The sequence below is a fragment of the Mytilus edulis genome, chromosome 14 (assembly GCF_963676685.1).
Source record: "Mytilus edulis chromosome 14, xbMytEdul2.2, whole genome shotgun sequence".
In the NCBI taxonomy this organism is placed as follows: Eukaryota; Metazoa; Mollusca; class Bivalvia; order Mytilida; family Mytilidae; genus Mytilus; species Mytilus edulis.
The window spans coordinates 44,095,017-44,109,043 of NC_092357.1; the positions used below are offsets into that span (position 1 = coordinate 44,095,017).

Genomic DNA, 14,027 nt, shown 5'->3' on the forward strand with positions numbered 1-14,027 from the left:
TCCACCAATGAAACGCATATTGATCGCTGTTTGTAGACCACTTATAGCACTAGTTTCCTAACTATATGAGGGACCTTGGGGGCCGAGAGGTCTGAGTAGTTACCACTGTTACCACTAGCAAGTAGTCACTTAGGTTGTGATTAGAAACCCCTTTCGCGCGGGTGCACGCGTCTCCAAACTTAATAGGCTAGGATTGTAAGTTTTCCTATCTAAGGTAAAAACACATAAGATCAAATTAAAATCCCAATAATATGACAGTTGTTAACAATTCGTTAGTTATGTTCTAATTCGCCAGACTTAAACGAACATAAATTATTTATACAATAAAACTCAACACATGTATCAGAAATGAGCTCTCCTTGTGAGGGTAGCATACTTTTATTTACGAATGTAAATCAAATATTAAATCAAAACAGTTCGTTTCAAAACCATCCAAGCACACAACTGCTTATTCTCATTATTGAGACACTACTAAAAAACAGTCATACTGGCTCGATCACAGTCAGCCATCCGTAATATATACAAAATATACACCAATCTACAAAACAAGAAATACAAGTTAAATAAATCATTGTAACTAAATTACTAATTTTCATCATACAAAACAATAGATGGTCTAGATGATAGTGGGTTGGGGGTGGGGTGGGGGGGGGGGGGGTGTAATACAGGCAATGCAAAAGTACGGCGTATGCTAACCGGCGTAAGGCAGAACTTCGAATAATAACATTATAAATTCCATTTAATTTATATCAAACAACAAGCACGAGATACACGAGCCAAAAATCATACGATGCCTAGAATACCTGTTTTTAAGTCGCAATGCGACAAAATATTGTCCAATGGAATATATTGTAAACATTACAGGTATTCTAAAAACACGTGTTGATGTAAACAATAAACAAACACACGTGTTTTACCAAAACAAATACATGTGCTCCCGTACTATTATTAAATATATTTATGTTCTAATTCGCCAGACTTAAACGAACATAAATTATTTATACAATAAAACTCAACACATGTATCAGAAATGAGCTCTCCTTGTGAGGGTAGCATACTTTCGAAAGTTACAAAGAAAGAAAAAGGGGGGAGGGGGGGGGTCATATACCAATGTTTTTAGAAACTGTTAATTTTTCTGATATGTTTTCCTGAACATACCCATCTTTTGCAGTTTCAGAAGCCCATCTTCCATGTTTCTTGAATAACCTGTCATTTATACCAGCAGAGGCTGCAGCCGTCGCACCACCTGCTCTCAGACTGTGTAGACCAAATTTAGATTTTTCTAGACCTAAAGATCCAAGAGCGTCTAACAACAACTCTCTCGCCCTTGTATAAGATAGAGGAACATTTCCCCTTAATGCATAAGTGTTGGTTTTCTTACGAAAAGACACTGCTCTAAAAATGTATTCATTAGAATCGATTGCTATGTTAGCTTGTGATAAATATGTATGTAACATAGATACCGGACATGTTATAGAACTAGTCTTCGCAATCAATACTCTACTACCTTCTCTGTGTTGGTCAGTCTTACTTTTTTCGATAAATAAAGACACATAAGTAGAATAAAACTGTATATCTGATCTTTTCAAATTAACAAGTTCGGAAAATCTTAGAAATCCTGCATAACTTGTAAGACACATACAAGCGATTCTTTGATTTAAATTGCTGAATTTGTTACCGTATTTTTGTACAATCTGGTATAGAATTTCAGGTGTAATAGGCTGTTTCTTTTTTACAATGTAATGTCCGATTGACCTATGAACTCCCTCTTTAATAGATGTACATAAAAAAGAATTACAAGGATCGGCAAATCCGGCTAGTTTATGTGACCAACTAATTGCATAGTAAGCTCCTTCAACAACAGATGCAGATTTGTGTTTTTTACATAAATGAATCAAGTATAACGAAACATCGTAGTCTGATGCTGGTAAAGAGTTAATATTAAACGAATTACACCATCTACCTGTACTTCTTTCGCGTATTTTCAGCTCTAGATTAGAGACAAAACTCTGGAAGACACTTTGCTAAATTTTGTAGGTGCTGGTGTTGTGTAAGAGTGTCTGATGACCACCTACCAACGCTGAAAATATCTGAAAAATGTAAAAATTCAAACAAATAGTAAATAAAAAAGTATATACATGGCACATGCATTTCATATATAATCATTTCTGACCTTGCTCTGTACTATAGCCTTGTCAAATTTCTAAAAAAGACCTTGCTATCATTCTATAGCCTTGTCAACGTGTTTCATGTGTATATCACAGAAATTCAAAAACAGTTATTTACATATTGTACTTAGCTTAACTGCTAAAATATCAGAATTAAATTTCATTGAGCCAAAAATGGAATTCTTGTTGTTCCCTTGAAGAAATATGCATTGCTTACTTGAAAATTTAATGACTTCCAATACATAATGACGAAATTCCATGTTTTTTCTAAATAATAAAGTCTAAAACGATGAGGACGGCCATTTTGGTACTATCAGGGTACCTTCTGCTTTACAGAGTACTAAATGGTTTATACTTTTAGAAACTAAATCAATTGGAGGTACTATCCAATTATTTTCATTTTTCCAATTTTGTGTAAAAGCATCAATAGCTTCACTCCCGGGATTCCAAAATTTTGAATTAAATCGCTTCAATTTTGAATTAGCAAAATTGGCAAATCTATCAACGGTATAAGGACCCCATAGATTATCCATGAATTCGAAAAACTCCGGAGATGTTTGCCAGTCATCTTTATCTATCATTTTAGACAAAAAATCAGCTCTACAATTTCCTGATCTAGGTACCCATATTGGTTGTACAATGACTCGTTCCTTTGAACAAAATTTAAAAATGTCATATGCGAAACACTGTAAATGCATTTTTGTGCTACCTTTATTGATTATTTTTACACAGTTTTGATTATCTGTGTGCCATTTAACAGTACTATTTTTTAAAACAGATTTAAATGAATACAAAGCTAATTGAATAGCCCTTAGTTCTCGCCAAGTCGAACTCATGTTTTTCTCATATTCACTCCATGTGGAATGAAAAACTTTTTCATTCACTTTTACAGTAAAAGCACCTGCGGCTACATTACTAGCATCTGAATACACCACTATGTTCGGTAAGGTGTCATTCACCAATTTTTTCTGATTAAGATTGGTCAAACTGTCTGACCAAAATCTCAACTTTGCTAATACACACTCAGTGTAAGCAATATCTAAAATACTATCCCATGACTTTCTGTTCTCAATTGCAAAATATAAATGCCTCGTCATCAGGCTAGTAACATTTCCCATAACTGGGGACATAGAAATAATTCTACCTGTGAACTGTGCTAACTGACGAGCGCTTATAATGGGAAATGTTTTCAAAATATTGTCAAGCGATTCTTTTGCATCATTTAATCTACGTTCGGACACTGCTTAACTAAAGTTTACCGAATCCCAAATTAATCCGAGCCATTCCAAACGTTGAACTGGATCAAAGATAGATTTTTGTTCATTTATCAAAAACCCAGCTAATTCTAATGAGGACTTTATGAATTCAGATATATTTTGACATTCTGAATAACCTTCTGACATACCTAAACCATCATCTAGATAAAGCACTATATCTACACCATTTTCACGCCAGTATTTAACCATGGGTCGTAAACATTTTGTAAAAATGTAAGGCGCTGAACTTAAACCAAAAGCTAAAACTGAAAAACAATAAAACTTTCCGTTCCAAGAGAAACCTAAATATGTATGTTGCTCTTTGCAGATATCCAAATGAAAATATCCAGATCTTAAATCAAATTTTATCAGGTATATATCTTTCTTAAAAAATTGCTGAGCGACTTTCCAATCTTCGAATTTTATTTTATTTTTCAAAACGTATACGTTCAATTCAGATAGATCTAATATCAATCTCTTTTTCCCTGACTTTTGAATGGCAACACTTAATGGATTTACGACAAAAGGCTGGAATGGTACTTCGTGTACGCATCCGTTTATCGAAAGTTCGAGAACAGCTTCGTTTACAAAATCAGTATTATCAACTGCAGATTTATTATTGCGGAATTTCATAGGGGGTGGTAAACTCACAAAAGGAATCATATACCCTGATTTTATAGTATCAATAATAAATTTGCTTGCTCCAATGTGCTCCCAAAATGCTACATTTTTCGATAAACTACTTTTGACACCTTTGGCCAATTTTGAAAAATCAACTTTATCAAAATACTTAACATGTTCTAAAAGTATATTCATGTGCCCATGCAACAAATATTCATCTGCTAAATTAAGATACTTATCTTTTATCTTATGTGGCTGGGTTGTTTCTTGTTGTAAATTGCTTGTTGCTTCTATTGGGACAGTTTGTTCTCCAGTGACCGAACTGGTGGCATTCATAGCACATGTCAAAGGAAGTCGCCTCACGGCGACTGTTCCTCCGAAAGGGCTGGTTGTACTGTTGATGAGACATATCTGTAGTATTAGTAGGAGGTCTGGAAACAGTTGCTGAAGGCTTAGTGTAAGGTTTTGTACGACCCTTCTTCTCCTTGATGGTTTTGAGTGCTCTGTTTTCAGCTTGACGTAGTCTTTTCTCGTCATCGGAATCTGATGCTATTTCGTCGCTCTCGTACTCACGAACTGTGGTCCAACCAGCAGGAGATTTATCGGCTATTCTGATGATCTTATTTCTTTTGTTCAATTTAAAGATAAGACCAGAAATTAAATTGATAGAAACGAAATCTTCCGGCAAAAGACGTTTTTGCAGCTTATGTAGGTCAGCAAGGACTTCGGAATTGAAAGTAAATTGGATTTGGTTACCTTCACTCTTTAGTTTCACAGAAGCTTCCTTTTTCAACTTGGTGGCTAGGGAGTCGTTGCTCGACACTAACTCGTTCTTCAGTGCTGAAATCTTAGAGTCGAAGTACGACGTAAACAGTTGAAATGTGCCGTCACTTATCTGTGGCTGTGGTGCTCTTCGTTGGGTTGCTGTCGACGGTACTGGTACTGGCAAACTAGAGCGTGCAGCTTCTCTGTTAAGAACTGAAGGAGTTGAGGACTCGTGTAGTAACAATTCGTCTTCGTCTTCGGAACGGTGGTCTGTCATTGTGGTAATACAGGCAATGCAGAAGTACGGCATATGCTAACCGGCGTAAGGCAGAACTTCGAATAATAACATTATAAATTCCATTTAATTTATATCAAACAACAAGCACGAGATACACGAGCCAAAAATCATACGATACCTAGAATACCTGTTTTTAAGTCGCAATGCGACAAAATATTGTCGAATGGAATATATTGTAAACATTACAGGTATTCTAAAAACACGTGTTGATGTAAACAATAAACAAACACACGTGTTTTACCAAAACAAATACATGTGCTCCCGTACTATTATTAAATATATATATGTTTGAACTTTTGATTTTGCCATTTAATCAAAAAATTTCCATTTAGAATTTTCCTCGGAGTTCAGTACTTTTGTGATTTTATTCTATTAGTTTGTGACCCGGATTTGTTTTTTACACTGTATTTTATTTTTACAAATGTTTCCCCTTTGAACGAATTCAGTCCATTGTAAGCCTTTGAATATACATTATGTTAATACATTATATCTTGCTTTGTTTAATCGTCTTAAACATCAGAATTATTTTGAATACATGTATGTACTAGTAAAATGACATCCTGAAAGTTGCACAAACCCAAGAGACAACCAAGTACCCATAACTGTTTGTTTTATTACAGAACCCGTTGATTGTGTGTCTGCTTCAGAACATTTTCCTACATTTAACTGATTGAAACTTTCATATCAAACGTTTCTCACTTGTTAATGCATCATTTTAAAACGAAGGCCATAAATGGGTAAATGGGTACTTTACTATAATAGTAGCATGGGTTGTCGTATAAGAAAATTAGACCCACTTATCTTCCTTAATTAGTTGTTTATCATGATCATAAAAAAGGGTGTCAAATCGAAGATAAGTTTTACTAGATTTTATCGTGTACAACAAATGATGTATATGAAGTGACATCACTATCAAAATACTATACGGCATTGTTCGTAATTAAAACATCTCGGGATTTAATTTTGATCGGAACGTTGTGATGAAATAACGTTCAATCTCCTGTTGATAGGCTTTATCCCGTCTACATTTGAAAATAGGTATTATTTGAAAATGTCAAGATGGGCACTTATTGGCGAGTTTCTGTATTGTGGGTGTTTTTTTTTGTTCTTGATCAACTCGCACCCGGAACGTCACAAACCTCCTTAACGTCGCCTATAAAGACGTTATATCAGTCATCCTGAAGAGTTCTAATGGAAGGATGAAAACGATCGAACTTGAACTGTTAACTTGTTACATATTCTACTAATTAGTTTATGAATATATTTATAAATATATGAATAAAATTAAATTTCAAAAAGGTCTTAAATTCCTTTAATTTCCCGCATTTTTTGGCAAGTGGTGTCATCGCTTTGTGATACTCATGGATGATATTGAATGTAACTAATAGTAATGTAGCATCTAGATAATAAGGCAGTATATAATCTTTAATTGCGTACTGGTAACTAACTTCTATAAAGATTTTGACTGTCTTTTACTTTTAATAATTGTTGGTGTGGCGAGTGCTCTTTTCATTCGTTAATATTTCGTCAGTGTTGGTACATGTTGACAAATAACAGACTCCACATAATACTTTCTTTTCAATTTTTGTCTTCCAGAACACACGTGTACAAACAATCCGTTCAATTTGGCGAACAGAATTTGTACTATAATTGTCTCCGGTATTGAAATGAGAAGTAAAACACTTCAAGAATTAAACGAATTACTTTAAGAAAGACAGTATCCCAAAACTTTGATTAATAATGGAATAGAACGTGCAAAAACTATCGATAAATAACGTAATACGCTACTGTTTTTCTCGGGTTGGACGATGAAACGAATGGTAAGACTTGTTTCGTATTAATTATCGTGTTTTTCGGTCTTTTCAGTTCTTTGATACATGTATCTATCTTTTTTTCATCTATTCGTGTACAACAACAATAATGGTTTAAACATTTTGCATTTATTTAATTGATCGATATTATATGTAAAAATATCTTAAATCAATGGAAAGTTTCTTTTTAATTCTAAGTCTGATGATACATTGAATAAAAATGTATATGATGGAGAAGAAAAAAAATCATTGTTTAAGTTCCTTCGTTCAACATTTTATTGCAGTCTTCTTTCACATGTCCCACAAGGATTTTTGTTTATCGTAATTCACTTTGTTTGTCTTACAATAATATGCCCGATACGAAAGTCGTCAAGTGCCCAGATGCATAAGGTGTTGTAAACATTTCCAAAGCACATTTTACTTTTTGCAAAGTATAATTAGCTGACTCATGATACCATCATGTGCCTTTTATCACAAAGTAAAAAAAATTGACAGAATTGAAAGACATATCTATTTTTTTATGTTTTAAAGTCTGTGTTTCTATTTGTATCAATCTTTGCGACTGAGCCTTTTCAGTTGATTTTTACAGTTTGTTCTTATGTTGTACTAATACGCCACTGTCCTATGTAATGAGAGGGTTGAGTGCTCATAAAAATGTTTAACCCCGCAAAATTCTGTATGTGCCTGTCCCAAGTCAGAAGCCTGTGTAGATCAGTGGTTATCGTTGGTTCTTGTCTGTCATATATGTTTTTCGTAACTTGTTTTTTTTTTAAATTAGGCCGTTAGTTTCATGTCAGTGTCTTTTATAGCCGACCATACAGTTTGGGTTTTTTCATTGTTGAAGGTCGTATGTTTGCCTATAATTGATTACATTTACTTCATTTGAATTTTTGTGCATGGTGGTTGTCTCATTGGCAAATATACCACACTTTCTTATTATAACATCCTATATAAAAAAACATTTTTTAGTAGTATGTTGAATTCAACGCGGAAATGCTTGCACTCTCAATTGATTCGAACAGTTTTTTGAAATCATGGTTCACCAATATTACAGTCATTTGTATAATTTAATCCCCTGGGTTAGAAAATTTCCTGATTTATGAAACCACCATATAATAAGCATTCAAAAGTAGAAAGATGTTCAGTTCTGATTGATGAGGGCAAATAATTTCTCTTTTATACAAACCATCAAAAGATGGGACAAATACAGTTTTTTAAGTGACGGTTAGGTTGTTTGTTTTTTTTTCAAAAGAAAAAAATACTGACAAGAACTTAGAAAAGATTTTTGTCTTTTTTTGACCATGCATTCGTCAGTTGAATCCTTAAATGACGTTTTCGATAAAACAATTTTATTTCGTTACTGCTTACTTTTAAAAGAAAACTTTCTTGGATTGAGTGAAAATTTATAAACAAAATTTATCAATCCGAAATAGATCTTAAAATAATTGAATAGTGCCGAAAATATTGGCTGATTAGTTTAAGGAGAAATTGCTTTAAAATTACAACTTTATAAATAGCTTTTAATGCGATTTCTGCATATATTTCAATCTTTATCATCAATTTCTTTGATATTTTTTCTCAATACCTAATAGTATATATATGGGGTCAGTAAATTCCAAATGGGGTCAGAGCAAACCTCGAATCCCCATATGGAATTTACTGACCCTATTTATATCGTATTAGGTCACTAGCAAACCGTGTAACTCATTTATATTCACATGTGGTATTTATACTAGCGGCCTATAAAAATGATTAATTCTTCAATACTTAGTTTTAAAATGTTTCAAAACTTACTTCAATTTGTCTCTACGAAAACAAACCAAATGCCAACAATAACAACGTGTTAGCTTTTAAAAAAAAATTATGAATGTATTTCAATTCGTTCATTTTATGTTTATTCGTCTGTTTAAACCTTTCAGATGCCCTTTCAGTTTTTAAAGGGAAGTAACTCCATACTAACCCCATATGGTTGCTAGTCCTATATGGTAATTAACCATGAATTTTAGGGCACCCTTTACCAACTATATATAGTCACCACGTGTAGTGTGTTAACCAAACATATCCCCATAAATCTATAGGTGATAGAATAATAATATATACACGGTATCTATGCGGGTACTTTTAAATAATGATATTCGTAGAAATATAAAGGAGGTAAGATAATAATATGTATGTATTAGTGAGTATATTTAAAGCATTAACATCAGTGATTTTCTGTATAAGATGTTGTTCTACAGAGAAATAACTTCATGCATTCACCAATTAATTTAAATGACAACAATTACCTAGCAGGAAGTTTGTCTTATGCAGCTGGTGATTCAAACGGGTTTATGCAGATTGAAACAGATTATCAACTACAAACATTATAACAAGAAGCTAAGGTTGAAGTCGCACCAGTTATGGTAAGTTCATTCATTCTACAAAATGAACACATAGTTTCCGATGGGCCACGAAAGTTATACACTTTTATCATATGAAGCCTTGCTCTTACTCATGTTAGTCAATTTAAAATTCATTCAATAGTTTTTCGCAAATGAATGAAATTGTATCTAGTGTTTTTGATGGAGAGATTGTCACACAATATTAAGACTACAATGTTATCTAGGATGAGTTCAAAATCTATTGGGACCCCAGCCTCCCTAGTACAAAATGTATTAGTCAAGAAATATTCACAACAACAATACAATGCTGAGATCGTACAACATCCCACTTTAGTTCTTTCAGCTCATCTTGCCGACTAAGTGTTTTGTATCACTAAGTGTAAAATAGCTTTCAGTTGTTTTCTTTCAAATTGTTCAACTTTGATATTATAAAAACTGAAATGAACTAGCCATAATGATTAAAAATCAGTCAAAAACAGTGTTTAGCCTTTAACATAAAATATTTTGAGATAAGAAAAACAAGTTGCAGGATAAAACTAGTCACCACGTCAGATATCTGCATTACAATTTCATTAACATCGTTGCTATTCTCTCGAAAAGGAGCTTGATTAAAAGTGTATATAGAAAACAAAAACTCTGCAACATGTTTTTTTTTCTAAGTAGGATGACCTAAATTGGAGGTTTTGACCCTGAAAGGTGATTTTATTTACTGAGTTTCTAATTTTGAATGTTATCTGAAAATGTACAGGAACTACATTGTAGCTTAATTCTACATTTCTTACACTATAAGAATGGTAAAATATTATCGCACTGAATATTACAGTAACGTCTGACTTGTTTTATAGTTTGGGTCTCTATAAAAATAGCATTTATATTTGGTTAGGTCTAATAGTGCTATCTCTAAAACTATGTTAATTGGGACTAGGTTGAAATTGTTAATTTACGATATTCCGGAACCAAGAGTTCAGAATGGTCATGTTCATATCATAACAGTTTTTGGTTAGGTTTCATAAATATTTCATAAATTAATCGAATATAACAGACAGGGAACAAACATTTTAAAAGTATGCATTGGATTTTATGAATTTTCCCCAACTATTTTACAGCAAAAGCGCAGGTAATTTAGTTAAAGTCTAAGTAATTGAACAGTAATTTGTTTTCGACATCACTATAATGGTTCATTAAATATCTACAGGGACAATGGCTTAAACCGTTAGTACACTATAAAGTAATGGGTCAAACGCTACACTGGTTATACGAACGTTGATGGTTTTTGTTTTTTGTAACTGTGTACGAATTCTATTCATGGGTGGTTTGAAAGGTGCAAACTACTTGACCACTTCCGTATCACAATAAGAACAATCTGTTAAAAACACAACAGTTATAGTGTTTAATACGCAATAACTCGTTTAACTTGGTGTCGGATGTCATTAGTTGTTTAGGAATTTTCAAACCTCAGTAAGTGGTTATTACAAGCTTTACTCGAGTACTTACAGCGCTCGAGTTATCTTTCACGGTTAAAATTGTGAGGATATTTCATACATCAGTTAGGTGCTATTACAAACTCTACTAGAGTACTTCGCGCGCTTGGGTTACATTGTATCTCTAATGTAATATGTGTGTTGCCAGAGTTTTTTTTGTTTTTGTTTTTGGCATGCTTTTAATATATATTCTTTTAACTGCATATTTGTATGTTATTCTAGAGTTGAGAAATCACCCCAAAAATATACATTATTGGTCATTTCAATTACCTAAGCTAATGATATTTTAGAGGTCAGTGTTATCCTTTGGTTTATTATATTCTAATATGTATGAACATTTTATACAAACTTCTTCAAAGTAATATCATGCATATAATTTAGACACAAAGTTCAAAAATACTGTGTCAAATTGAAAAAAAAAACTGTTTTCAAACGACATACCTGGATCGTTTTATGGAGTTTGAAGGATAATGATACAGTTATTGTCAAAACATTCTTTTAAACAGTAGTTTTTGATTTTTTGAAAGGTTTTCCCGCATATCTAAAAGTAACTGTCAAAGCCTTTACTATACCTATGATGATTTCTCATATTTTTTTGTTCAATGGTCAATAATCTTGCACTTTTTAAAATGCAATTGACATAAAAGACAATTGTCATCAATTTTCTCTTGAATTATCAATATTTCATGTAAGACTTTTTTTATCTGGAGTTTCTACCTTTTGACCTACTATTTAAAATAGTTATTGTTCGATGCCAATACATGATGTTACATTTTGTGTGAGACATGCTCAATCTCTATGCAAAAAATGAAACAATCGTTAAGAGCATACACTCGTTAAATCAACGTCGAAACATTTCACACAATTCAATCTGGCTCATTTAAAACAAAATTATGTTTTCTAACGCATAATGTAGTTTTTATTTCATCTTTGTTTATAAAAACCACCTGTTAGTGTCATTTTCCTTTTTTTTTTGTGCATACCATAGTCATATTATATTTTAATTAATTCGAATAAGACTTGGTACTTTGTTATCGAAGAAAGAAAACCAATGACATGGTTTGTCTAGTTCATGAGCCTGTAATGGAGTAATAACATTAACGGTACCAATTGTTCTGCACCGGATGCGCATTTCGACAATACATGTCTCTTCAGTGATGCTCGTGGCAAAAATATTTGAAATCCATAGCTTATATAAAAGTTGAAGAGCTATAATCCAAAAGGTATAAAAAGTATAGCCAAATCCGTGAAAGGAATTAGAGCTTTGCATGAGGGAGATACATTCCTTAATTTATAATAATTTCTAATATTTTGTAATAGCGAGTAAGTAAGTGGTTGTCTTTGTTTTGCGTATATATATAATTTTCATTGTAATTTGTTGTTGTTTTGTGTTGTTATACTACGCGTCCAGGTAATGGGAATGGTTGCGTCTTGAAAAGATGGACGAAAGATACCAAAGGGACAGTCAAACTTATAAATCTAAAAGAAACTGACAACGCCACGGCTAAAAATGAAAAACACAAACAGACAAACAATAGTACACATGACACAAAATAGAAATTTAAAGAATAAACAACACAAACCCCATCAAAAACTAGGGGTGATTTCAGGTGCTCCGGAAGGGTAAGGAGATCCTGCGCCACATGTGGCACCCTTCGTGTTGCTTATGTGATAACAAATCCGGTAAAAAGTGTAATTCGGTAGGTCAAATTCATGAAAGGGAAGGGGATGGATTGTAGTTATAGTTGTAGAAAATATGTTTAACCCCTCCACAGCGACGTTTTGAGTAAGGAATTTCTGAATTGATATTGTAATTTGTGAACTGATTTATTTATTTTCTGTGAACAATTGGGTTTTTATTTAAAGGTCCTGTAACCTTTCTTATCCTTTTTTAAAGCAAGTATTATTTTTTGAATATTTGATGCATATTACATATATGGGACTAAATTTCTCCCCTCGATGACACATATGAAAAACAAATCGTCACCATATATAGCGTCTGCATGTCTTTATTTGTCTTTTTTCAAAGATTTTGCTGTAATGATGCTAATTTCAATGGATTTGTGAATATATAATATGTACAAAATTAAATGATAATTACTTTAAGTTAGGAAAAGATATTTCCCAAAATTTACAAATGTAACCTCGCTACGTGCTTCTCTTATTTATTTGTAATTAAGAATTGAATTGAGGTTACGATCATGAAATTTAATCGGGAGATATTTCCATTCTTAAGAACACTTTTACATGAGCGTAAGGAAATTTCCATTATTCAATTAAATGTTATTGGTGCCAATAGGCTGTATTGACCTAACAGAAAAAAACATTAGACCAAAAAAGTACGTTTCACAAGAAACACATTTGACATCCAGAAACTAGGATAACTAACGTTAGTAAACACCTGGATATATGCGCAGCCAATACATTACCCGAAAACTATGATTTTCGATTTTACCAATGTACAAATGTAACGACCAATTTAATTCATAAATGCGCATACATATAGAAAAAACATCTACATGAAAGAGTACAAACCAAGTTTAGATATAATAAATGCAACTTATGTAAGGGTTACACCCCTTTTGCTAATTTTTCAAAATTCACTATCATGACGTACGTAACTATTGACCTCGTAAGTAACATAATCATCCATGATTATCACAAGAGGCAACACCAGTTGGAGAAAATTCGGAGAATATAAGGACTTCAAGAGTATTTGAACCTAAATTTTACAAGACTATTGACACTGACAAAGGATGTTAAGCCGAATATTTGTAAACACAATTTAAAAACATCATCTTTGTATATGACCATCTTAAATTTAGTACCGTTGTGCAAAAAATGGTATTATATGTCTTTGTATAAATATTAAAAAAGGCGACAGTAGTATACCGCTGTTCGAGAGTCATTAATCGATTGAGAGAAAACCAATCCGGATTACACAATTAAATCGAGGAAAACACAAATACTCTTGTGACAACCTTGCAACATATTTTGTTATCATCGGATCACCAGTGATCAATGGTGATACAAGGCTAAAAAAAATTTCTATATACAATTTGTATGAATATCAACCCAAAAGTTTTGTTTTCTTTGGCCGGAATTCGAACGCATGCTTCTGAAATATCTTGGATCCAAATCGCCTTGCACTTTGCCTTCAAAACTGACAGATCAAACATATCAGTAAATCTTGGCACTTCCCAGTTTCAAAAAAGCATTTTTGCGCCTGTCCCAAGTCCGGAGCCT

The 14,027-nt window shown here is 32.9% G+C and overlaps 2 protein-coding genes across 2 annotated transcripts; both read right to left on the bottom strand.

The window, feature by feature from the left end:
* Positions 1–342: 342 nt before the first annotated feature.
* On the bottom strand, positions 343–5,380 carry LOC139502647 (uncharacterized). Its single transcript, XM_071292176.1, has 2 exons — positions 1,955–5,380; positions 343–538 (listed from the first exon to the last, which is right to left on the bottom strand). The coding sequence occupies exon 1, from the start codon at positions 5,118–5,120 to the stop codon at positions 4,293–4,295; it is 828 nt and encodes a 275-aa protein (XP_071148277.1). The 5' UTR covers positions 5,121–5,380; the 3' UTR covers positions 343–538; positions 1,955–4,292.
* Positions 1,101–4,987, bottom strand: LOC139502648 (uncharacterized). The gene is made up of 2 exons (XM_071292177.1): positions 1,964–4,987; positions 1,101–1,768 (listed from the first exon to the last, which is right to left on the bottom strand). Exon 2 carries the CDS (start codon positions 1,638–1,640, stop codon positions 1,101–1,103), a length of 540 nt encoding a protein of 179 aa, XP_071148278.1. The 5' UTR covers positions 1,641–1,768; positions 1,964–4,987.
* Positions 5,381–14,027: the final 8,647 nt, after the last annotated feature.

Excerpts from the sequence above, each read along its gene's own strand:
- LOC139502647 (XM_071292176.1), bottom strand. The coding sequence starts at position 5,120 with ATGCCGTACTTCTGCATTGCCTGTATTACCACAATGACAGACCACCGT.
- LOC139502648 (XM_071292177.1), bottom strand. The coding sequence starts at position 1,640 with ATGTGTCTTACAAGTTATGCAGGATTTCTAAGATTTTCCGAACTTGTT.